General features: G+C 34.9%; 1 protein-coding gene across 1 annotated transcript in view; it reads right to left on the bottom strand.

Moving 5' to 3' along the window:
• SYT10 (synaptotagmin 10) overlaps nt 1–27150 on the bottom strand; it is a 59149-nt gene that overhangs the window by 11722 nt on the left and 20277 nt on the right. The window contains exon 3 of the mRNA XM_077167953.1: nt 18822–19389. Within this exon, the coding sequence (XP_077024068.1) occupies nt 18822–19389 (568 nt within the window). The remainder of the gene's footprint in view (nt 1–18821; nt 19390–27150) is intronic.

The following is a 27150-nucleotide window of genomic DNA, read 5'->3' on the forward strand; positions in this document are numbered from 1 at the left end:
ATGTAAGCACTAAATGAGATAAGGTGGATAAAGTCTAAGGCATTTAGCACAGTGTCTGGCACATGATAGGAATGATGTTGTTTTCATTGCTATATCACTGCACTGGAGCAGTGTCTGACCCACACTAAGTGCTTAGTAAGTGACGGATACATGAAAAATTTAACAAATGGAAGCAATTATTTTTTAAGAAAAGCAGTAAAAAAAATAAGGACTTTAAAACAAAGCTATATCCAGCTGTGTATCCTTTGGTCATGTTAGACTGAGCTACTACAGACCAAAAGTAATGAGAAAGAGCCAGTAGCAAAGGGCAAACAAAAAACAGGAAAAACACCGACACCAACCAGGGATTCAATTCACCAGATATGAATTACTGAGTAGGTACTATTAGCTAGATGCAGGGGTAGGTACAGCAGAATCTAAGATGGACATGGTATGTTCTGACATTGAACATGTCAGTTGAGAAGGGAGACAGTGGTTTGTAAAGAGTGAAGAAAATAAGTAAGATTCCCATTTTTAATGAACAATCCTCTCCTTGTTTTTCTTTCTGTTTCTTTTACCAAGTTTGTTCTATTGATTGATTGATTTAATTTATTTTAAGGCTTAAGACAATGGACCAGAGTTCTCTGCCTACCAGCTCTTCCCTTTACTTTACTCCCTAGCCAGAATATTTCCTCTTCCAGAAACTATCAATAAGAGTAGGCATGTTTTGTTGGTCAAAATTTAAAAATTTCTCAATGAGTGGCGCGCATCACACTAAATCCTACCAAAAGCATGGTGGAGGTGGCAATGAGAAACCTGGAAATAGGGGACATGTTCTTAGATAACATGTACCATGTTTATACAAAAAAAGTACACCAAGAGTGGCATCTAGGTGAATTAACAGAGGAAGCATACTTTCTCATGTGTGACTAATATGGTTTTAATTTCAACTTCAAACCATCTTTTGCAGTAGTTTTCCCACTTTACTAGACATATGAGAAGATTATTGGCTTGGATGAAGAAAGTTCACCATGTTTTTCTTTTCTTTCTCATAGACCCTTCCTATGTGTTTAGCTGCAAAATAATTTTACCATCTATTTTTAATAGATATTGATAAATATGAAAATGTTAAACTGAGGAGATCGCCAAAGCACTAGGCCAAATAAACTGAAAGCCAAGAGCATCACTAAAAGGCATCTCTAAGCCACCTCTCAGTAGGTAAGAAATCTACTTAAACATTCAAACTGCAAGTAATACAGAGCTGTAAGGAAATTAGAATGAATGAGGTGATAAAAATTTATATATGTATGCATAATAACTGGACAAAAGTTTGATTATTCATTATACTACATTTTTCTTTCAGGAAGTATGAAGTAAAAGAACTAAAACTGTCTACATACTGCAAAGGGCAGAGTACTTTTTAAGATAAATACCAATATTCTTAAACTTTATACATCTTGAAGGAATCTAACAGATAACCATGAGGAAATGAATATAATGGAGGTAAATGGTTGTATGATTTTAAAAAGGTCCAATAACAGATGTAACAGCAGAGCTCTAGAATTTGGTTATAGCACTTTGAGTTACCATGTGCACTAATTCTCAGTACCCACCACCAAGTCTGTTCCCGTAGTGATTGTCCAGTTATAGCGAGCAGGTAAAGTTTTAATTACCATCCCTTCCCAGTCTGCCCCATACCACTGAGGTTTATAAGCCCCAATGACCTGAAGTGTTTGGTGCCTAGCAAAGAATCAGGAAGTTGGATGGTCTGTGAACATATAGCATAAATATAGCAAAGTTATACAGTAAAATTATCTTATGTGAGGAGACCACATCAGTTCTCATTCAACACTCATATTGTGGACAATATTCTAATGAGAGTGTTTACTTCGTATATCAGTCTACAGAGGTCAAAACTCACAAATCCAATGGGGAGATGAGGAAACTAGCAGTGGTAGGTTTAGTGAGGGCAGCAATAAATGAGCACTGCAGACAGAACCCTCAACATACAAAAAAATAAAGAAGTAAATATTCTAAAAAGGAGAGCAATCTAGAATGATTTTGTAATATAGGAAACTAACTCTAATAGGGCATTATTAACTTAAAAACTGAACACTTCTACAGTGCCGCACTGTAGTTAATATTCAAACTGATGACACTGAGTCATCAGATAAGGAAACATATCTAGTTAAGATGTTAAAGATGTATGCAGTATATTTTAAGAATTTTTTAATCCAAAATACTTAAAATATAAGGTGGAAATTTTGGCTTAAAATGAAAAAGCTTTTAGATGTCTGAAAATTTTATTATGCATAATCACATTTTTTTTTTTTTTACAATTCTATATAAACATGAGTTTCCCACATTTAAACTTCCCACATTCCTTTATCTCTGGAAAAACTCTTGTATCTTTGGGCAAATAATTTGAAAGCCTGCTATACAGTCTGGGATACAGTATTCTGTGCTGGTTTGAAAGGATGTATGGACCCTGGAAAAACCATGTTTTAATCAAAATCCATTTTTGTAAAAGCAGAATAATCCCTATCCAATAATGCATGTTTGAATCTGTAATTAGATCATCTCCCTGGAGGTGTAACCAATCAAGACTGGTTGTTAACCTGGATTAGGTGACGACATGTCTCCTCCCATTTGGGTGGCTCTTGATAAGTTTCTGGAGTCCTATAAAAGAGGAAATGCTTTGGAGAATGAAGAAGATTCAGAGACCAATTCAGAGAGAGCAGAGAATGCAGCAGCACCACAAAGCAGAGAGTCCATCAGCCAGCGCTTTGGAGATGAAGAAGGAAAATGCCTCCCAGAGAGCTTCATGAAACAGGAAGCCAGGAGAAGAAGCTAGCAGATGATGCCATGCTTGCCATGTGCCCTTCCAGATGAGAGAGGAACCCTGACTGTGTTCACCATGTGCCTTTCCACTTGACAGAGAAACCCTGAATTTCATCGGCCTTCTTGAACCAAGGTATCTTTCCCTGGATGCCTTTGATTGGACATTTCTAGAGACTTGTTTTAATTGGGACATTTTCTCAGCCTTAGAACTGAAAACTAGTAATTTATTAAATTCCTCTTTTTAAAAAGCCATTCTATTTCTGGTATATTGCATTCTGGCAGCTAGCAAACTAGAACATATTCCATAAAATTTCTTTCAAGTAAGAAGACCTTTTTGTCATCCTCATACAGACTAATTTTTTTGGTTGAACGTTCACAATGACAGTCTTCTGACTCTGTAGTTGGGAAACAGGCTTAAGACAAAAAGGCTAAGACTGAGGCTGGGTTGGATGTTTGAGTTCTTCAACCTGGCTCCAGCAAACTAGATCTGTTCAGATAAAGATAATTTTCTGATGACTGGCCATGGCCAACCCACAAACATGCTTTAAATTTGTAAAGGTTTTTTTTTTTTTTTCCCTATGTTACCGTCTCTCCAAAATAAAAATAAAAGTCAATAGAGGGATAAATTGATATGCAAATATTTGCAGCACACATCCTATTTCAGGGCCAACTGAACTAATTTAAAGTCAAACTATAGCAACTGGGTCTAAGAGGTATGTACGGAGGCAGATAACTGGAGGGTGTGATAATCAAGGGAAGCATTCTTGGAGGGAAGTAATCATTATATTGGGATTTGAAGGTTTAAAGAGAATTGAAGAGATGGGAATTCACAGGGAAGAAAACTAATAATGTTGTATGTATGAACCATGATCCATACTCGGGAATAAAAATGGGCAGGATGTGTTGGGAAATGTGGAGTTCAGCAACGTGGTCGGTGGCTTCTATGGGCAATAGAGATTCACAGATATTGGTAACATGAATGAGTGGGAACTAGGGAAGGGTGCAGGTTCCTGGATCTACAAAACTGAAGCTCAAATCCTAAATCTTCCCGTTGCTACTTCATTCTTCGTACAAATACTGAACCCTCCCTGAAATACTTGGCCTTCTGAACCTATTAGTCACAGTTAAAGTGGGGATAATAATCTCTACCTTGCAGGGTGGCACTAGGAGTAAGTGAAATCATGCATGTAAAGCGTGTGACATTAAGATACACTTAAAAATTATAAGGACGATAATATTTGAAAAACATTTCTTTATTTTGAATAGATTATATTAGGATGAAGACAGGCAGAAGAGATAAGCTGTTGAATTAAAACAGCTGTGGGTGGGTGAAGAAAAGTATGAATTCAGAGATATATTGGGAAGTAGCAGCAAGACCCTGAAAAAACTTCAAACAAACAATTCGTTGCCATAGTGACAGCAGTCATCACATCTCCTTAGTACCTTAAATGCAGGCTGCCTTCCACGTTTCCACAGTGGTGAGAAAGCAGATGGTTTTTCTCACATGTTAAAAGCAAGATGTGTTACTAGATCAAATGAGTTTCTTCATTAAGTTAATACTCCATCCACCTGCTCACAAAATGAAGCTACAGTGAAATGTAGACCGGAGTGAGTCTACTGGATTCAAACAACTGTATAATTTTCATGTCTCTCTGACCCATACCTCCTATTCTCTTGAGAAAATCATGGAATTTAACCTTGCACAATTCACTTACCTTCATTTGACCTCAGTTGCTTTAGTATGAGTGTTTTCAAAGAGATAAACTCATTTACTTTCCAGTTCTAAAATGTTATAATTTTAAGCACTCTGGGAAAATGCAATAAAATAGCCATATAGTTCAGGCATGATCAGGTGTGTCTGTATAGACCCTTTCAGGCTTTGTTTGCTACAGAGCTGGGGGGGTCTCTTTGGAAAGACCACAAAGGATCAACTGGTGCTAATAACTTAACTTCAAGGTCAAGAACAAATGGTTATAAAAATGGCAATTGTAAATTTCTAGACAATGTGCTAGATGAAGAAAGATCCTTCCTCAAAGCAGAGAGCATTAGGGTTGATCCGGCTGGGGATTCAGGAAGAAAGACCATTTAGGAAATGTATGGTGCACTAGCATTTATATTGTCCTCCCTCTAGGGATCTCAAGAGGGTTGTGTTTGACTCCCTGATACAGGTTGGGCACACAGGGCCTACAATATAAAGTTCAAACTCTGCAACATGACTGATGTGGTCCCTAATAATCTGGACCCTCACTTTTTCTCTATGTCTGTCATACAAATTTCTCCTTAAGCTCTTATAACCCCAAAACTCAGTACTCTAGCAGTATCAAATGTCTTATTCTCTAAACATTAATTTTCCATTAGCATTGTCATAATTATTGAGAACAACCCAAATGTCAGAGGCTAGTTTAGTCATTGGAGGAACACTGTCGGTCGAGACAAAATTTTCTCCTTTTTGAGTTTATATGTGACTTTAGACAAGTTGCTTAACCTTTCTGAACATCACACATTTAATTAAGCAACAATCTAATTAAAACGGAGATTAAAAAAAGAAGTCTGTATAATTTTAAAGTACATGCATTTTTTTGACCCAGTGTTGTAGATGCTTTTCAGAGGCATTCTTAGGTTGTAATTATAGGAATAGAGATGAAGGGTACCTGATTTTCCCCATGAGAACCAAGGATGGCATTTAATCTGAACCTTGATGAATGAGTAAAAGCCTAAGGAATTAAGAAAGAGAGGGAGCAACAAATACAGAGGCTGTGATGTGAGGCACGAAGTGACCAATAAAGATCAGAAGGTCAAAAACAAACCATCTGTCTCTGGCAATGGCAGAGATTTTTAGTAAGGCCAATGGACAATTTAAATGACAGCACACTGGTCTTATTCTAAATGGCCCCTTCTCAGGAGTGGTTAATAATATCAATCCTCATTTTCTCTGTAGTTAGAATGAAACCCATTTTCATGGCTAATAACAATAACCTGGGGAGGTTGCAGTTATATTTCAAAGGGTTAATATAAAAGGATAATATTGGTAATGGGCCCAGTTTGCAATGTAGCACGTGGTCAATGCTCAGGAAAAAAATATTCAATATTTTTCTTGTTTTTCACAATTGGTTTTCCTGGGGACAGAGACTGGCATAAGATTGATGAGCAATACAAAGCTTGTTGAGTGAATAAATTGGTATCAAATCATCAGGTCAGGCAGCAGGGGCATGCACTGTGTGAAGGAATGAAACCACACAGCAACCAGAGAGCACATAATCATCTGCAAGCTAAGGCGCTTTAATGGGTGTGCAAGTTATGATATTGTGGTCTTTGTTAACGAAACCCATAGACTTGTGCAGGAGTATGTCCATATATGGTGGCCCTGAAAGTACAATAATTTATTAATAACAGTTTCAATCCATTTAAAGATATTCCAGGGGGTTAAGGAGCTAAAGTTGGTGGATACTTAACTATTAGTTTCATTGAACCTTATTTCTCTATTCCTCCATCTTGTCTATGGTGATCTGGGATTATGTTTCGTATCATTCTATAGCATATTGTAATTTCAGAATCAAATATGTTCTTGAAGCACACAGATTGCTTTTTTTTTTTTTTTCACATCTGGCCATCTTTCTGAACCAGCCAGGACAAGCGGTCTAGTGACTTTGGGAAGGAGGAGGAAGCTGTTTGGCAGAACACAATTAGGAAATGTAATTAACTTTATAACCTTTCTCAGTTTCTAGCCCACTTCCCTTTTCTTTCAAAGAACCACAATTTTCATGCAGCGCTTCCTCCCTGCCCTTCTTCTTTTGCTCAGTGATTCTGAGTAAACCAGATTCATCATATTCAGTGGAGATGTGGGGAGGAGCAGAAAAAGACCTCTAACATGAAACCTAGATTTCTGAATTTTACATCGTAGATTCATTACTGATTCTTTTCCTATCATCTCGACTTAAAGGCAGTGAAAGTCCTCATAAGGTGCCCTGTAGCAGGGCCTCCACATGTTTCTACACAATGGAAGAAATGCATCTGGTATTAAGCACATAATCTTAAGCATTATGCTTAGCCATGGCATGAAGTCCAGGTGAAGCCAGTGCATAAATAAGGCAGAGAGTATGGCAGTGTTAGGGATTAATCACAAATCCCACTAGGCATTAAGTGATTAACAGTAACAACCCAGAGCTGCTATTGTCAGGGATACTGTTTGGTAGTGCCCATGTTTCTGCTCTATGGGAGATCCATTTTCAGTTCCCATTCCAAGCAGGAAGCAACTCTGCCAAAGTTGGTTTAGCCTTTATTCTATCCTACACAGTCTTGGGCTGTAGTAACCAGGAGTCATGAAATACTCAGGTGATAGTGACAGAGAATGTCACATTACCGTTCCTGGATTTACCAAGCCAAGTTTTATAGTTACCTCTGTAATAAAGACCCTAAATCAAAGAGGGGATAGGCATGCATAGACTCTGGGGCCAGGGCAACTTGGGACATAAGAAGAGTTTACTAAATTCATAAGAACTCTTTCTTTAATTGTTCATTAAGAGATAGCATAGGCTTCTTGGTGAGAGGACTTGGAGATTAATTCTCTAACCTTAGTCATTATATGTAGATAGAGCCATAGAACCTGGTACAATAAAACTACATACAGCTCTTTTCAGAGTGTTCAGTGCTTCTCTACAATTTATTTTATTTTTTTTTGCCGTTATAAAATTCCAAAAGAAATCCCTTTATGAACTGGATGAACTTGCCTTCATTATCTCCTGTGATTCCACCCTGCCTCCCCAAATCTAATCCTCACATAGTAGCCAATGATCTTATTGATACCTAAGTGAGACTATGGTTAAAAAACTTCAATGGCCTTATGTGCCACTCAGAATAGAACACAAAGCTCTTTCAAGGCCTCTAGCGCCTTAGCTGATCTGACCCTCGGCTAGCTCTCTTATCTCGTCCCCTGTTGCTCTCATCACCACCCTGCCCAGCTTGGTCCTGACCCCATTGTCACTTTCTATTCCTTACCCTGCCCCATATTTCACAGGGCACTAGTCTTCCTTGGACATATTCTATATTAACTTGGTTATATCCTTCGCCCTTCTCTATTATGTAAGCTCCATAGAAGGGGGATAGTTATGTCTTAAAACCTCTTGAAGGGTGCCTAGTATTTGGGGGAACTAAATAGATGTTTGTTGAGTTGATGACTGTAAGATCCTTGTCCTATGAGAGCAGAACAGGTAACCAGCCTCTACTACAAAATGCTCACTTAGCTATTATTTCTCTTTTTATGTGAAATGCCGCACTTACTCCTTTCTACATAATTATGAATTTAAAAATTATATTACAATTAGAGCATTAGTCTGGTTGGCATGCTAACAACCTGTTTGAGGCTGCATGGCAGCAACCTATTACCTAACTCTTCTGTGACTGGTATTTGATAATTGCCTGCACTTGTAAAACCATCCATTTCCTTGCCATAGGGTGTAAGATTATGCATACAGTATTTAAAATTTTAAAAGCAGTCTGAGAACATGAATAAAATGAAAATTCAATCAGTAAGATTCTGGGTTAATGGATTCAATTTATGGAAGGACACAATGCAATATATGTCATTGCATAGTCTTTTATAACATTGTCATGTTTTATTCTATTTAAAAACTTATCAAAAAAGTTATGATATACGTATTCTTATTTGTAAAAATACGAGGGTAATACATTTGAAAAATTCAAACACTATAGTAAGAAATTTAAATTTGTGACACTTGGAAACCAGATTTTATAAGCATTTTCAAATGCATTACCATCATTTGATCTCAAAAATATTCCTTGGGGGTTAGTATTAGACTAAGCCTTTTTTATGAACAAGGAAACAAGTTAAGTGATTTCACCAAGGCAATACCACTCGAAGGTGGCAAAGCCAGGATTCTAATTAAAGTACACTCATTACAATTCCTGTACTTTTCTGCATCACTCTGAGTTTTGTCAATGGAAACAGTGCCACCAATTTTAATAGGCAAAAAAATAAACTGAAACTGTTTTCATGGCCTTAAATTTCAAAGGTAGCAATGAAGTATCATGTTTCCTTGAAAACATTTTTATAGAAATTAGAAAATCAGTTATCTGATTGATAGAAAACTGTTTAATGCAGCCTATTGTAGAGGGAAGAGAAGGATATTTTGAACATCCACATTTTAAAAATCAATTCCATATTATTTCCACCATGTAAATGTGACTCAATAACTAATAATTAAAATATTTCAATGTATGGGAGAACAGAAGGAACAATTTTAATTCAACACTACCTTTAGGACTAAATCAAATTCCTGGAACTTGCAACAGATCTAAGTATGCTAGAACATTATAGGTAAAAGAGACCGTCCTCATCCTCTACCACCTCCAAACATTAAAATACAGACACAAATGAAAAAATTAAAGTATAGCTTCAAAATGAATTTCCACTAATGGCATCTGAGAGAAAATTCGCCTAGAAATTTCCTGAAATAACATTGTCTCCAACTATTCTTTTTAAATAAGGCAACAGAGAGACATTGCTTAGTTCACTTTGCATTTCAACAAAGTTTAGCAAGATCAATTTTAGAGGCTTGCAAATTTTAAAAGTCCTGCCACTTATGTTTTTGTCCCAGGTGTCATCTTACAAATTTCTTTAATTCAAATTCTGTAAGTAATTACAGCTTTCAGTTATGTTAGCTGAAAGTTTAACTTCTCATGTCCTAAAAGAACTTCAATTGTTTTTCTTTTACTTTAGCATATTTCAAGCATAGCAAAACTCTAACATGGTTGAGAAGAAACTACACAACTAAGAGGTAATAAAAGATTTCAAAGTTCTGTCTTTTTTATTAACTGGTTGTGTAAATTTAAGTGATTTTCCTAGCAACCCTGAGCCTCCTGTTTTTAAACTATAAAATGGAAGGATCAAATTTGAACTCTCTTTTAATTCTAAACTAATATGGTCATATAACCTCTACATGAGATTTTTCAAAATCATACCCAGAAGATACCTGTAATTTTTAAATATTATCTGTAAAGGTTTCTGATCTATTACAAATCATACGCACTCTATTCTGAGACTAAGATCTCAGGTCCCTATTTATGACATTAATATTTATACACAATTCTACCAACTTAGGTATTTGATCATCCAACCTAAAAGCAACAAACTGGAGAGGTAAGGAATGTAAGAAGCATGTAAACTTTAGTAGAGATGAAGTAGTGTAATCAATAGTGATGTAATCAATCGACAGAAATAAATATCTGCTCTTTTAATTTGTTTGATTAAGTCATAAAGATCATCACTATTAAAAAAAGGTTAAATAGACATACAGTATATTTTATTTTAAAAGCAGGAACATGTATAACATTTTATAAGTATTTCTACTTTAAAACTTTAAAGAAATTAGGCACAAAAAATATGTTTTGTTACCTATAAAATTAACATGGGATTATTTTTACAGACAAGTCTAAACAAGTGATGTATTATTCCTGTGTGACATCTTGATATAAGAGGCAGTAATTCTGGCTTTTCCAGTTGTGTTGAAATGTGACATTCCATACTAAAGCAGTTCAGTCCTCTATCTAAAGAGTAGAATATTTTAGCAATGGTCATGATTCTTACTTCCTCTCTGTGGTTGAAGGCTTTGTCTCATTACCAAGCTTTTAAAGGGCTAATTGGTTTTTCCAAAGGTAATAAACACAAAACATCTCAATACATGGCATAATCCAAGAAGGTTATAGAAAATTAACCTGTTTGTAATCAGGAATCATCATCTTTTCTTAGGACAGGGATCCAATGGGAACAGATGGTACACACAAATTAGAGGAGTCCCAGAAGGCTTAATGAAGGAAGTAGATAGTGCAGTACCCTGGAGCTGGTAACAGCAGAGGTTATAAGGACACCTATGGCTGAAAAGGCAAGGAAGGGGACAGTTGCCAGGACTCAGAGGGAAGGGGGATGAGGAAAAGGCTGCTTGGAGAGGAACTGTAACCCTTAAGTGAAGAACATAGCCAGCTTGAGGCAATCTTGTAGGGAAGTACCTAAAGAGATAAATATCCTTTTAATATCATTTTACCTCCTTTCTAAAATCTCTTGTCAGAGCTTAGAGGATAGAGAGTCTATAGACCAGACAGGACAGCCTCCTGCGGCACCCAACAGGATGGAGAATAGTGGAGAGTGAATCTAACCGGACAGGCAAAGGATATCTGGCACTTAAGCTCCTGGGGCTTTATAAGATGCATATTAGTTAATGCATATGCAGGCTATTGAGTAAGCAAATATTTGTAAGTGCCTGGTAGAAAGGGGTAGAGAGGCAAGTCAGTTTTTTGACTGAGTTGAATCAAAAGATGAGTAAGGCAGAAATATGGAGAGGGAACATTTCAGGCAGAGGCACCAGCAAATGAAAAGGCTGAGGCACACAAAGCCTACTACATGAGGAGAAACCCATGCAGAGAAATCATATGGGGGGTGGTGAGAAACAGGAAGAAATGTTAGAAATATGCCAATTTGTGAAGAGAAAGATCTAGTGGGGTTGCAAAAGGGAGTTGAAGGGATAGGCACTAAAATAGAGTGCTCAGAAGGATGAAAACTGGATTAAGAGTGGAGAGAGTGAGTCAGATGTCCAAATCCTTAATGAATGTGAAGAAAACAATTGGGAGACCAAATGAACTGTCCAGGTAGGAGATGAGGGACAGGCAAGATAATATGATTACATGTATCATAAAAAGAAGCCATGTTGTCTCTATTTACTGAATCACAGTTTATATTAATTAAAAGGATTTAAGTTATCAGACTGAAAACTTTCCAACATGAATAGAAAACCATACCACCTAAAACATTTTGACCATAATAATAAGACATAGCCATTTTTGACACCAAGGTCTTTATTGCTATAGGTAGACCATATTAACAACCAAATATTTACCACAAAATATATCCTGATCTTATGATTCTGCCAACACTACCTAGTACCTGACATATGTTTGGCATTTACAAAACAGCTGACTCTACGCTAAATACATATCTTATTCAGTCCTCGTACAAACTGTGATTAACCTTCTTGTAAACCCCATTTTACATATAAAATAAGGAATTAAGATTTAGAGAAGTTTAGTAACCTTCCTAAGGCTGTGCAGATAAGTGGCACAGATCTCCAGTGCCCACGCTCTTTCTTGAGTAGATTACTTTGCCTTTATAACCAGACACTAAGATAGTCTCAAGGATGAAGGGGTAGCTCTGTGGCAATTATAATCCTTACAACTAGAACAATGCAGGATTTTAAAGTGGAAATTATGTAGGTACAGTGGATTTAGGCAAAAAAAAAATCACTGTGCTTTCTAAATAAATATTAACCCCAAATAAGTAAAATGTAGTTGGTAGCCAGTCCTTAAGCATCTTCTTTGGCTGCCCATTTTGAATGTCCTGTCAGAGAATCAAAATATCATACTTTGCTTGTATAATAATCCTATGTTTATCTGAAAAGTGTAGCATCAGTGTTGAATTAGAAGTCTAAAACTGATAGTGCAAATTTAAATTTTAGAAATATACTAACTTTTACTTTTTGTTTTCTGAGACAATGTTATGACCAATGCAAGATGAAGTTGCTCCTTAAACTACTAATAAATGGCTAATTTAATCATGGTTGGGGCTATTTTACAGTCAATTTACCTGCAATCTTTTACATGAAATGCAAAGTTGTTCAAAAGAGGTGCTGAAGCCTTGTTCTCCAACATAGATCGTGATCTAACTTTTAAAGTAATATAATCAGGTGGTGCAAGGGTAGTTTAGTGGTAGAATTCTCTCTTACCATGCAGAAGACTAGGGTTAGATTCACTTTCCCCCAAAACAAACAAACAAACAAAAATTCAACAAATGGTGCTGTGCATGGAAGAAGATTGAAATGTGACCCCTCCCCCCACCATACAGTGTACAAAAAAGTAAAAAATAATATAACGGATTTTGGTGATTTATTGAATGCCAAATATTCATGAGGCAATTCCTTTTAACAAAATCTGCTTGATTTTGTTAAAAAGATATCTAGTGATAGCCTATGACAGCCTATTATTTTCAATTTAATTGAAATTGAATTGAATTTTATATTGCAGCATAGATGCTTTCTATGAATTCTTGAAAAGTGACTAAAAGGCTGTATAGATGGGTTCATGGAATTTACGAGAATCATTTGCTTTAATCAATACAATGCATTTTGAAACAGGAGAATTGTTTATGAATAAGTTTTATTATTTTTCCATTATTGTTATCACTGAGGTGAGAGACTCCTCAACTTCCATATGTGTATTTCTTAGTGCTTCACTTATATGTATAGGGTTCCTTCTGAAATAGCACTGTGGCTAGTTCTCTTTGGCGATGCCAATGACAGAGTTGCCCTTACAATGACATCATGCAGTTCCTGGAAGCCCATTAGCAGGCGTGTAATTTGTGACACTTCAGGGTTAGATGTACCACGGATAGGAAATAGAAAATTAGGAATGTTCAAAGAGGAACAGTCATAGGCTCATCATCCCAGTTTGCAAGACTATAGCTGCAAAACTGCCTAGCTATATCCAGAGAGCTGCAGTGGAACAGACAGCTCCTAATCAAAATGTCTGCTCCCAGCTGAACTCCACCACAACTTGTTTATAATGAAATTGGAATTTTGCCACTCTTCAATTGCTATTAGCTGAAACATTACTCCCTAGGTAAGAAACTTTAGAAGATAATTTACTGATAGCTAAATGCAAAATATCCAATATTATTCTGATGCTGGAATAGAACCAGGATAAGGGGATAGAACTTAAAATATATAACTCGAAATAAGGCTAAAAAACGTTAAAAAATAATAAAAAACAATCTGAAATACTCAAAGAAATTTTAGTAATGTGCAATAAAATACATTACTTCAAATCAAAGCTCAGCTCATACATTTCTCTAAATGGCTGGAGCAAGGAACACAACAGCTCCTTTTTATTTGCCATGTCAAGGCCTACTCTTTCAAACAGTTCTTGACAGATGCTTTGAAGATAATAGATTCAAACATTTTATAGCTGTAAACCAGGTCAATATGGTTATGCAACATGTACTTTCTTGTGAGAATTCCTAATTGTCTAGGGCATAATTGGTGCTGAAAAACTGTTCATTGAATAGATGAGTAAACAAATAAATATGCAAAAAAATAGTTGGTTCTGTTAAAAAAAAAAAAGTAAAACTTTTCCTCTTTTACCTATACTTTCAATGGCTTTTTGACTATGCATGGGAAAACTACATTTAAATATTCAACATCTATTAGTCTTCATAATGACTAACTTTTTGGAAAAAAGTTAAGCATTTCAAAACTACTGTGCATACCTGGCTTAAAAATAAAATGTATATAAAACAATATATTACAAATCAATATTTTTCCAAATTCATCCAGTTTCTATCACTTTTGCCAATAGATTAGTTCTATTAAATTCGTGTGTGTCCCCATGTAGAGTTTTTTTTGTATATATAACAAATACGAATATATATTTCTCTATCCCATTACACAAATAGTGGCATACAATGCAAACTGTTCTTCACTGCTATTACCCTGAAAATATTTCTATGTTAGTATAAGAGGTAATTTGTCTAATTACCTCTAATTTGTGAAATATAGTAGGGTGTTCTCTAAATTGAAAATTCATTTTTATATAGGATAAAACTGTACCTTCATTGTTTCCTGTTGTCATCTAATTTCAAATTAAAAAAAGCAAAAAGTGCTAATTCCTTATAAAATATTAGTCTTTCTTATATGGAAATAATTATTATTCATTATTAATAATGAAACCATAAATATAAAATATGTGACTCATTTCAATTGTTAGGATTTTGACAATAATTTTAAAGTATTCCTAGTTTATTTTGCATATGAACTTGTGCTAAACATTATGAATAATTCATGTTTTATCAACAAAAACTAGCTAAAGCTAACAAATATACCAATCATATACTTAGAGATTTATAGTCAATATGGTACATCTTGCATTGTTTTTTTCCTTTTTTTTTTTCACCTCTCCTAGTGGTAGAGTGCTCCTTATATACATTCTCACTCATTCTCATATGTTCACTTTACTTGTTACTCACTCAGTTTTTACTGAGTAACCACTTGGATTCTTAATATGCTGTGAGGGACACAAGAAGTGTTCAAGGTTGTTTCTGTCTTCCAGGAGCTCAGAGTCAAGCAGCAGACATAAGAAATATACTTGCAGAATATTTAAATAAGTGAGTGCAAGAGACAATTAGCATATATTACCTCCTATCCATTCCCTTTGCTATCAACCTTGATCAGCCCTCATTTCATCTCATCTAGATTGCCCTAGTGGACCCCTGTCTACCCCCGCCCTGCATTTCAAAGACCCTCACTCTTATCTGCTGTACACATTACATGGGCATTTGACATTGCAGTTCCAGTTCCAGTTTGGGGGGGTGGGTGGGGTGTGGCGGTGCATGGTCCGGGAATTGAACCCGGGTTTTCTGCATGGAATGCGAGCATTCTAAGACGGAACCACCCATGCACCCTAATGCTTTTGATTGAAAAACAAATAAATATAAATCCCTACGGTATTAAAGACTCTCCTGATTGTAGTTGATCTATGACATTCTTGCCTGGATTCCTTAACTCCCTTCTTCATCTCATACTTCATAGTCTCTTTCTCCCTGGAAACATTTTACATTGTTTTGATTTATTTCCTTTACCTCATACTGTTTTCTCTTCAAGGGATATCCAGCTCTCTTTTCATAATTCTGTCAGACCCCAAGGGCAATCTCAAATACCTTTATAAAATGAGATACAATCTGTGCCAAAAAGTGAGTGTATGTGTGTGTGAATGTGTGTGCAATGTGTTGTATGGACAAGACCACATTTGTGGAGGTTATAAAGAAAAGATTACATATTACTATTCATACTCTAGCACATACTATATTTATTTGCTTACTTGTCTTTTCTGGTAGACTCAAGTCCTTGACTAAATACTTATATTTTACTAATTTTTCTTTCTACCCTTGACCCAGATATAAACCTAGTGCACAGAGTGTTCTCAGTCAATATTTATGTAATCAAATTGAAGTGATTGAACCAAATCTTGTAAAAAATAAAAGATTTGATGGACTGGACTGGTCTAAGAAGCTCTTTTGGACAACTTTGACAAATATTGGACATATGGGAAAACAAATAACAGATATTCTATGATGAAAACTGTTAGGAAGACACCTAAAATAATTAAAAACAAAATAACAAGAAGCAGCAACTCTGATTTCCATAGAGTTCTATTTTCAACCAATATAAGATATAATTGGCATGAAGAAGAAAAAAGGATCCATGGCATTTGCACTAACATGATAGTAAAAAAAGAACTTATGACACTAGAGTGTTTCATAAAAATCAAAGATATAACACCAATTGCTTTTGAAACTGAAGAACTGCAATTATATAAAAACATTCTTTAAAACATCATAAATAATAATTTTGGATAAGAACCATAAATAATATGAAAGGTTCTTCAAATCTAAGCTTAACTAGGTAGTTCTTTATCTATATTTATTATCAGTATCTCCAGAGAAATCTTTAATTCCAATATTTGTTTTATATTTTACATGGACTCTTTTATATCCATATATGCATAGGTGCATCCACTTCACAGTGTCTACAGGACTTGAATGAGAACTTTTATCTTTCTTCTTTCTAGAAAAGTCTGTAACTTCTCTATGAAATAATTTAAAGTTAAGAATATGTGAGTTGGAAAAAATAAAGTTTCTTAAGCAAATTTCAACCCACACCATATATTTCCATTTTTACTAATATGAAGATAGTAATACTGCTTAATGATTTTAAAATGAAGAGAAGCTTTAGTTAGATTCTTCATTAACCATAAAGATGAATGTTGTGTATACTATGAACTTTGGCCCAGTAGTGTAGAAATTTAAGGTCTCATTACCATTTTCCCAGCAAAAAAACAGAAGCAGTATTTTGAATATAAATGTTCTGGTTAAATGGAAATGTTCCAGTCAAAGGGAAATGTCATTTGACTAGAATAAGTTAACAAGAAATTTTATTTTTTACCTACTTCTTTTAAGCACAGTATGCTGAAATGGAAATGACTACAGCTATTGTAAACAGAAACAAAGCAACCTCCAAAGTGCCCATGTTTTAAATCCCAGAATCTGTGAATATGTTACCTTACTGGACAAGAGGGCCTTTGCCAATGTAATTAAAATAGCAGACTTGAGATAGGGAGATTATTCTGGATTATCCAGGTGGGCCCAGTTAAATCTAAGGAACGCTAGAAGATGAAAAATGCAAAGAAACAGAGCCTTCCACAGGGGCTCCAGAAAGAAATGCAGCACTGTGGACACAAAGTCTAGTAAGATTTGTATGGGAGTTCTAACCTATGGAACTGTAAAACAATGAATCTGTATTATTTTAAGCCACTGAATTTGTAGTAATTTGTTACAGCAGAAATAGGAAATTAATACACTGGATATATGAAACTGTTGAGAATAAATCTGAAGAATTTATTCATATCTACAAGGAAATAAGTATGTATTGTTACCAGTCAAAAATTGAAGTATCCACCAGGAATTTCTCTTTTTTTAAAAGACCAGTTGAAATACACAAACTTACGAATGTGAAAAAAAAAGAAAGCCCACTGCCAACTTCTAGAAAATAATATTGATTTTTAGATTTCATTTGGGGGTTGCATATCTTTGAACTTAAATACATGAACAGTACATGCTTCATGGCAATTTTTTGTAGAAATGTATTTGTTGCAATTCTAGCACTTAAAGCATGCTGAACCCACTGTAGATATTTGTTGAGTGAATTATAAGAAGTAATAATAAAAGATTCTGGAATCAAGAAACAACCTACCAATCACTTACTATCTGATTTGTAGAATTCTAGGAGGAGTCCTTTTTTTGTTTGTAAATACATAAAGTCAGTGCTCACCATTTTTACCCTCCAGGAATTTAGCCAATAAAGTGAAAACCAGTGTGATATCAGAGTCTAATGTGCCTTTGAAATGTGCTCCATTTTCAAAAATTTTTGAAATAGAAGTCTCTATTCCAAACTTCAACATTATAAGCTTATAAATTTTGGTAAAACTTAGACAAAAGATGGTAAATATATAAACACAACTTGATGGTAAAAATTAAATGTTCCCATTCTAAATACTGATATACTAAAATAATTTGGTAATATAATCTCAGAGGGTAATACTCTAATTCCTCTTCCATAATTGTATCCCAGACAAGTAATTTTGAATAGAGAAACGGTTTTAAGTAAAAAAGAAAACAATGATTTTTAGTATAAGAATTTAGTGAAACTGAAAAGGCTAATGATAAGAAAATTTTAAAATATTTTATATAATTGGTATTATTGTAGATTATTTTAATTTTATGCTATGTTCTTTCACTCTGTTTTCCCAATTTTCAAGACTAAGTTGATATTATTTTATAATCAGAAAAGGTATTTTGTAACGAAAGAGAAGTTCTAATGTAAACAATCACTTCTTGTCAATTCAGAATTTCAAATGTAATTATGTCTGTTCCATGAAAACATCTAAAGGAATGGCCCATTTTAGACCAGACCAAGCATTTTTCATACCATTTTTTTCATACCATTTTTTATACCATTTGGACATTTTAGGTTTGATCTGAGGAATAAAAGCATCTTAAATCTTGAAAGTCAATACTAACTATGAGGAATGTAAATAAGTACTGGGAATAGGTTATAGATAAACATTTTATGAGAGAAAAAACTTATTGTGTTTAACTTACATGAGCTGTTTTTTGTTTGTTTTTGTTGTTGCATATGTTATCTGTGTAGTGACAGGGGCGAAAAATGTCTCTTTACTACGTATTTAATCAAAGCCTACCTTTTCAGGTTTCAAGGAAAGAAATGCCATAACTCTGTAGGTCTTATTTCAGTAATACGGTTAAAAATTAGTCATATATTGCCACAGGTCAAATAAAAACCCATAAACTTATAGGTGGAATTATTACTTACTGTGGTAGCACAATGAATATCTTTCCACACTGTGGCTTCCCTGGAGAGATCAGAGACTTCAAAAAAATTATCCAATATCACTTCTCCAATCATGTCATGTCTAGAAAATCTGTCAAAATCGTATACACTAAAATGTAGTTTTCTGTTGCTCAGTTGATCATATGCTACAGGAAATTGAAAGGTTTCATCAAATAGAGGATTTAAAGTCTTTCTATGCACACGGGTCTGAAATTTCTTTTTCCTGTCTGGAAGAAGATATATCTTCACGTAAGGGTCAGATGTTCCTGTGAAGTCTTTAGCAGGAAGATCTAAGGCTTTGACAATTTTAACAACTAGAAGTTCATTTTCATAATCATACTGGAGGGTAAAGTTAAGTTTGCCACAGGTTTTGACATCTTCTTTTCTGTTGCCTTCAGAATCAACTGATTTCTGTTTGTAGAGCTCCGGTTTGATTCTTCCGATGCTGGTTGTTGTTTCTCCTCTTTGTAAAACAGGTTCTGTGCCCATGCTAAAATCAACACTGGAAACCTGCATCTGCCTTGGTAGGTGTCTCCTGAAGGAATTGTGGCTGTACACAAACATATACACACACACACACGAACATCATTAGATAGATCATCTTGATGACAGTGTTACACATTGGCATCCAAACTTTCCCCATCCGGAGGATAATGAAAAAAAGTAGATATACATTAAATCAAATAACTTCTTTTGTAAAAGTGGAAATGCAATATTCAAGGAAAAATGTCTCCTAAAATTATACGAGCACCTGAAACACACATGTACTTCTTATTAGTTTTGAGAACATCATGCTCTCAATCAAAAGCTCATAATTATATACAATTATTAAAAAAACAGGATCACTAACAAAGTTCAATATTTCACAAAATACTATGATTGATATCATTTATCTGGATAGATTTAGATAGAAGCCTTATGTATACAAAAGCATTCAAATAGATGGTTGCTTTTCATCAGGATATTTGGGTCTTATGACATTGCAGAGGTCTTATGAATTTCACATTTCAGTATCAAAATTAAAATATACTATAAGTCCCCCAATTATTATAATGTGTTAATTATGTCTAACACTTCAGATAATTAAATGAATATTTACTTTTAAAAACAATGCATTGCTGTGACAGCCAGAATGAGTATATTTTCCTTTTTTCAACACGGAGTGGGCTTTATAAACTCTAAGAACAAGAAATGTAAAATTCCAAAATTGGGGCCACCATAATAGAATTTCTCAATTCAAATTTATCTTCTTATAGTCACTGTTTCTGTTCACTGAGTCAACATTTTCAGAGCATTAAATACATGAGATTGGTAATGTACTGTAAATGTCACTTGTATTAAGATCTGCTTCTGTATATCCTCCATGATTTCTGACATGTGACAGATGACTTATCTCTAATCCTATACATCTTCTCAAGGCTTGGTTCCAGGTCCTCTGTTGTTTTCTCACCTTAGTTTCTCAACCAGACTATCAGTTCTGGACTATAATTATAATATTGAAGCTGATGATTCCCTGGATATATCCCAGATATATAAACTTCTAGTTTCATATCACTAAATCTCTAAGGAAGATGTTTAAGAGAATGTACTAATTTCACCCCTTCTGTTCTCAAATCAGTCTCTCTCCTGCAAGCTCTGACAGTAGTTGTAACATTTTTATCAGTCATTCATGCTTAGAAATCTCTAGGAAGCTTCAAATCACCTTTTCTTCTTTAGTGGATTTAGTCAATTTTCTAAATCCTGTGACTATTCCTTTGAAACATCTCATAGTTATCCATTCAGCTCCATTCCCATTGCAATTCAGTCAAGCCCCTAAGCATTACTGAGGACATTGCTTAATGAATACTTGATTCATTGATGCACACATGAAGATGATTTCTTTAAGAGGATTTAAAAATTAGTGAATATGCAGAAGTGAGATTCTTGAGCTTCCTAAGGCTTGAAGGGTAGAAAGAGAATAGATGAAGAAAATTTCTCCCTCAAGTGAGATATTGGACTGCTGAGAGTTTTCTCACCCTAAATTTCTTATATTCTCTGTAATTCATTGGTTCTTTGATAATTTTATGGGCTTAACTAAAATACCATTATTAAGTTCATTGATGAAATGGAATCCATCAAAATCAAAATTATAATCTGAGGTGTTGCCAAACTCACTCTCTTACTTGCAGTTAGGTTATTTTCTGTAACTGGACTGAAATACCAAGCAATCAGTTAAACAATACCATAAAAACTGCTGAAATCTGTACTGAAATTAATTTAACCTTTCCCAATATAAAGTCCTTTTCAGCCAAATAAGGAAAACAAACCAAAATGGGCTGTGTAAGTATCAGAAACTCTTTGCCTTTTACTGTATTATTCATCGACTTCTCAAAGATTTTAAAAGGAACTGAAATTAAGAACATATATTGCAAATTGAGGTAAAGATTGAAACTGGTGGAGTGGGGGAACAGTGTCACAAGATGAAAATGCATTACAGCATTTTGGGATGATGGGCTTCTCAATTATGAGAGGCCTTTAGTGTACTGTCATAGAGAATTATATGGAAGAAAGGAAAAGAGAGAAAAAATGATATTCAAACATCAGATTACTATGAAAGAATATCACGAATTCAAATAGGAGAAAGATAATATCCAAAGATGATTTGGGATAAAATAAAAAGAGAATAAAGGCAAGAATAAAGAAATACACACTATAAAATGCTCACAATAAAAACTTAAAGTGAGACCTAGCTCTTCAGATTTTCCCAATAAAGGTTAACGTATTGAATGCTTAGTATGCGGCAGGTACAGACAGAAACACTTTATTAGCTCACCCAATAAGTTGTGTGTCACTAGGCTCCCCATTTTATAGATGTTCTGAGGCAGTTTTATAGGTGAGAACTATATAAATAAGTGAGAACTACACCAAGTCACAGAGAGGTAAGTAACTTAAACAGTCATACAGCTGGACAGGTGCTAAAATTGAAATTTGACAAAGGTATCCTGGTTCTAGTGGACACAGCCTTTACTCTGTTAACCAGGCATATCGGTGGCCACACCCTTTGATTAAATTATTGCCAAAATTAATCATTCTAAGTAAGTAACATTTAAAAATATAATATATACATGCTGTTTATATAATACATTCCACTTAAATATTATATATATATCATAATTGTGTAATCCTTTAGGATACAAATTTTACTTGGTTGCAATGGCTTAAAAGAAATGGTTTTAGAGATGTTTTAATCTTCTTTGGCTAGTTACCAAGAATTGAAAGAGAGCGCGTTACTTAATTTGTAAGTAAAATTATGATCTGAAATTATGTATAAAAAACCTTATCAAGTCTAAAGTTATGGTGTATTTTGTAAGAAAACATATATTTTGAGTATAGTAAATAAAGTGAAATTTGTAGGATATTTTATGCAATAGCACATATTTTAAAATATTTAAAATTTGATTTTAATAACAAATTCTATTCCTAAAAAAAAGAAGAAACACACTGATGCTACTTTATATTTGAAGTGGGTGATAGAATTAGTTCCAAATTAAAAATACACTGACTTTAAGATTAATATTTCAGTTTCTTTATCTGACTACACACATAAAAGTCTTTACTAATTCAAATCTTGAGGTGATCTGTTTCGTCAGATCTATTCCATTTTAATGCCTTAGGCATACTAGTAAATGCATTTAGACTTTGAAACTATTCAAACAAGTAATTTTGTAACCATTCAGATATACAATATCAGGACTTTAAACTGGTGTGGGGCAAAGGTCAAGGAGTATTTATTAAATGAGAAGAATAAAGAAAGGCATACAGCCTGTATATATTGTGGGCATTAAAGGGGTCTAGTAAAATTTAATCTGAATATTCAATGTTTCTAAAAGATTTAGCATATTTTATTAAATAAATCTAATATGTCTTCCAAAATCATTTTCATTTATGCAACAAGCTTATTATTGCTATTGATTGTTGTGAGCAAAACCCCAAAGAATTTGACCTCTTATTTTTCACAGATTTATTCCATACATATAAAAGATTCAGACTTCTCAATATAATAAAACTTTAATCTTCTATCCTCTTCTCCAAAATCAGTAATTCCTTCTTTAAGCCTCTAAACATAATTGCGCATCTGCAAAACCCCTTCTAACAAAAATCAAAGAGTAGTAACGTTTTTGTTCTAGTAAGCCAGTGCCCTAATTATAGGGTAAATAGTGCATATTCTAAGTCACAGTTTAGCTAGTCAGTTAAGTGAAGCTTTAATTATTACAAAGTTACACTATTGCCATGACAACACAGATCGTATTCTTCTTGGTTTTCTTTCTTTTTTTTTTGGAATGTCAGTGGTAAGTGGCTATTTAGTCTCAAGAAAATATCCATCCATTTGACTATTACTATCCCATTCTTACCCCTCAAACCTAGCAGGTATTATTCACGCAACCATCCAAATGCAGAAGGAAAACTTTCTCTCACTTCCTCGTTGGAAATATCTGAGGATGGCAGGATATAATCAATATTATTTGGTGCCACAGGAATATAACATCTTAAGACCGTCATTTCCCAATATTTATTATCAATGGCTTTTCTCCTTCAAACAAAATCTGAGACAAGAAGTTAAATATGTAAACACAACCTTCTCCTGTTGATATGGGGATAGGGTCCTGGAAACAAGTCAAAAATTTCTTTTCCCACTACTCAGAACAAAGAGTTTGAAAGATCACTACACTGAGATGTGGTAGAAATATTGCTGGACCGGAATCAGCCTGCAGTTACTCCCTATGTAGTAAAGGGAACTAAACAGGCAAGCCAGGTAATTTGCTTGAGCTTTCACTTCCTCACAGCATTTGTGATGATTAAATGAGTTATCAAAGATAAGATGGTTTTGAAAAAATATTTTCATACAGATAATAGTTATTATTGTTAGAAATTCGGGATGGAAGGAGCTGAAATGCAAACCTCTAATGAGCTATCTAGTCCTAACTAACAATTGAACATAGGTTTCTTATTTGAGGACATGCAGATAGTGCAAAGCCATTCCTGTGTGGGCTTGGCCAGGACCACTGCCCTGGACAGCAAGGAGCTTCTTACTGAATCACTTTTCAGCACCCAACAATTCTTCTCCTTAAGTAGGAAATCGATATCTACCCACTTTTATTTGTGGTGCATTTACCATCTATTAAGTTTGTCTTTGATATTATATTGTTTGATAAATCACAGAGAAGAAAAGCAAAAAAAATTTAGCTGCAATTATTTATTAAGTATATTTAAAGGAGATTCATTTCTCCTTGTTTTAATATTGAAATCTGCATTGGGAATTGTCATTATCAATTAAAAAATCATAACCCGTTTTATAAACAAGGAGGCTCAAAATAGTAAGGCAAAATCAAATTTCTAATCAACTAAGTTTTCATTTTCATCCTTTGTTTCTTAATTTCCTCCCTTCAATTTGAACATATGACAGGACTGATTCACTGAAACACACATAACTGAGCATATACCATGCAAGCCACTGAGAATCTGAAGGGAAACTAACCTGTATAAAAATACTACCATAGAGTTTTTAAATAATTCACTCTTTGAATGTTTCTCTTGCCTTATTGCTTGGTGGGAATCTTGCTCTTCCCTATGGACAATGCTTCCTCCCTGGCCCTCTCACATGGTGGCAGATATTTCCCCCACAGCCCTTGTCCACTGAGCCTGGGGATAGAGTTGTCCATTTCTCTTATGCCACATTTATCATCTTCAGAGTATTTTCCTTCCATCTCTCTTAAACTACTATGCCCAGCTCTGATGCTCATTTCAACAGATTATATCCCTACTATTACTTATTTTTTGCCATCTATTGATTACCCAAAGCACTCTTTTCAATTGCTTCATTATTATAGTTCCCTGGTTCACTGACTGGCACAGATTTTGGCGATGCATGTTTCTTCTAACTAGTTGGCCTCTGTGTTCCTTGGACTTTTCTTCTCCCTTGATACTGATCTCAACCCACCTCAGTCACTCACTCCTATGAGCATAGCCAGACTGTCATTATCATTAACTACAAACTCTCCACAACCCCAATTTCATGCATGGATAAAAACTTCCTATCTTTTTTTAATTATTATTATTTTTTATTTTAGCATGGGCAGGCACCAGGAATCAAACTCGGGTCTCCAGCATGGCAAGCGAGAACTCTACCTGCTGAGCCACGGTGGCCTGCCCAAAACTTCCTATCTTTATAGCTCAATACCTTCTTATCCCTCAATGTAGACAACCTTTTTAACTCATCAAATCTTTGAGAATCCATTGATTCCATCACTGTTTCACTGTTTCATAACTCCCAATTCCTTGATCTTATTTTTTCCTTCCTTACCCTGTTCAAAGTCCCTAGTCAATCATTAGAGTCACTCTCATGCATATATCCATACTCCCCTTTTTGCTATCTACCTTTATATTTGTAGGGCAAACCTACAGCCTTGTTTGAATTCAACTCTCAATCTTCCCTATGCTTGTACATGTGCAAGGAGATATGACTGGAGAAAAACATAAAACAGTTCTCACGCTTGTACTTTAAATCCCTGATCACCTTTGTCATGAGTGCCTGAAGGATTATACTGCAATCCATTCTCCCTGTCAATTCCCTAGATTCCCAAGAAGACTTTTTCCTACCTCCTCTTTCTTCAAATTTCATCATTTTCTTTCCCATTCTCAGTCTCATTTAATGACTTTACTTCCCATTCCACTGAGAAAATTGAAGCGAAAAACAAAAACATTTCCAGACTCCTAGACCTCATCAACCCACTTATGAGCATCTGTGCCCATATATTTTACCTTCCTGCCTGATATTACATTAACTCCCTATGTTCCCATGTGAATCCAATCCCTTCACTTGTAAACTAAATCCCATCTTCTCTCATAACACCTTTAGAAATTCTCCTCTCTCCTGCCTTATTAATTTTTCCTCTCTCCTGGAGTACTACCATTAGCATAAGAGATACTTTTATTTTTCCAATCTTAAGAGAAACTTTTATTCATCCTACTTCCTTTCTCAATACTGTTCGGTTTCTGTATCATGCTTGCAGCAAAACTACTTGAAAGAGTTGACTCTAATCACTGTCCAATTTCTCTCCTCCCATTGTACTTAATCCTACTCTAATTAACTTTTCGCATGCCTAACTTTACCAGAAGTACTCTTGAAAATGTCAACATCTCCCCTATAGTACTAAGCTCATGGGTTAATGCTTGCTCTTCATCCCACCTGACCTATCAGAGTCACTTTACTGTTAATCACGCGTGGTTGTTAACATACTCTCTCTGTTTGGTATCTGGGTTATACTCTACTGATTTTCCTCCTATTTTATCCAGTATACTTTTCTATTGCTGATGCCTTAATAATGGAGTACTTCAGGTTCTTGACTTTGGTCTTCTCTTTTCTATCTATATTCAGTTTTTTGATGATAGCATCTTCTGGTGTTAGACATCATCTCTACATTGAGGACCCCACATTGACATATGTCCCTCAAATTCTCTTCGGAATTCAAGAGTCATTATTCAGTTGCCTACTCAACTTCTCCCCTTAGATTTTTAATAGAATTCTCAAACTTGACAGGTCCAGAATCCCTTTTCTTGCCTCTCACACTCACTCCATTCTTACTATATAAGAATACTCACTTACTCTTACTATCTAAACTCACTCACTTTACTATCTAAACATCATTTTTCCAGATTTTCAGGCAAAACTCTTGGAGTCACACTTTGCTCCGCTTTTTTACTCATGGGTCCTGCTGATGAGTTAGAAATTTCTATTTGTTCTTCCTTCAAATAATATTCTGAATCTATCCAGGATTCTCAACCTGATTTACATCAGCATCATCTTGGCTTGGTTTATAGCCACCTTTGTGGGCTTTTATCTTCCATCTTTGTGTCTTCCTTGTTGTCTATTCTAAATAAGCAGTCAAGAGTAATCCTTTCAAAACTCAAAGTCAGATCATGCCCCTACTGTGCTTTAAAACCTTCCCGTGGCTTCCCATCTTACTAAGGATAAAGGTCAAACATGGTGTGGTTCCTGCTACTTCTTTATTTCTCTCCTACTGTTCTCCACTTTGCATCCTCTGTTTGGCAGCCACACTGGCCTCTTTGCTGTGGCTGGAACACACAAGGCAGCCTGTAGCCTCAAGGCTATCTCAGTGGATGTTTTTTCGGTATGGAAGGCTCTCTCCAACATCCCACATGGCTCACTCTTCTACCTGTCTTAAGTCTTTGCTCAAAGGTTACCTGTCAGAGAGTTTTATCATAACCTCCATATTTAAAACTGTAATACCCATGCCTTCAAGTCCCCCAATTC

Source organism: Tamandua tetradactyla, chromosome 7, assembly GCF_023851605.1.
Source record: "Tamandua tetradactyla isolate mTamTet1 chromosome 7, mTamTet1.pri, whole genome shotgun sequence".
NCBI lineage: Eukaryota > Metazoa > Chordata > Mammalia > Pilosa > Myrmecophagidae > Tamandua > Tamandua tetradactyla.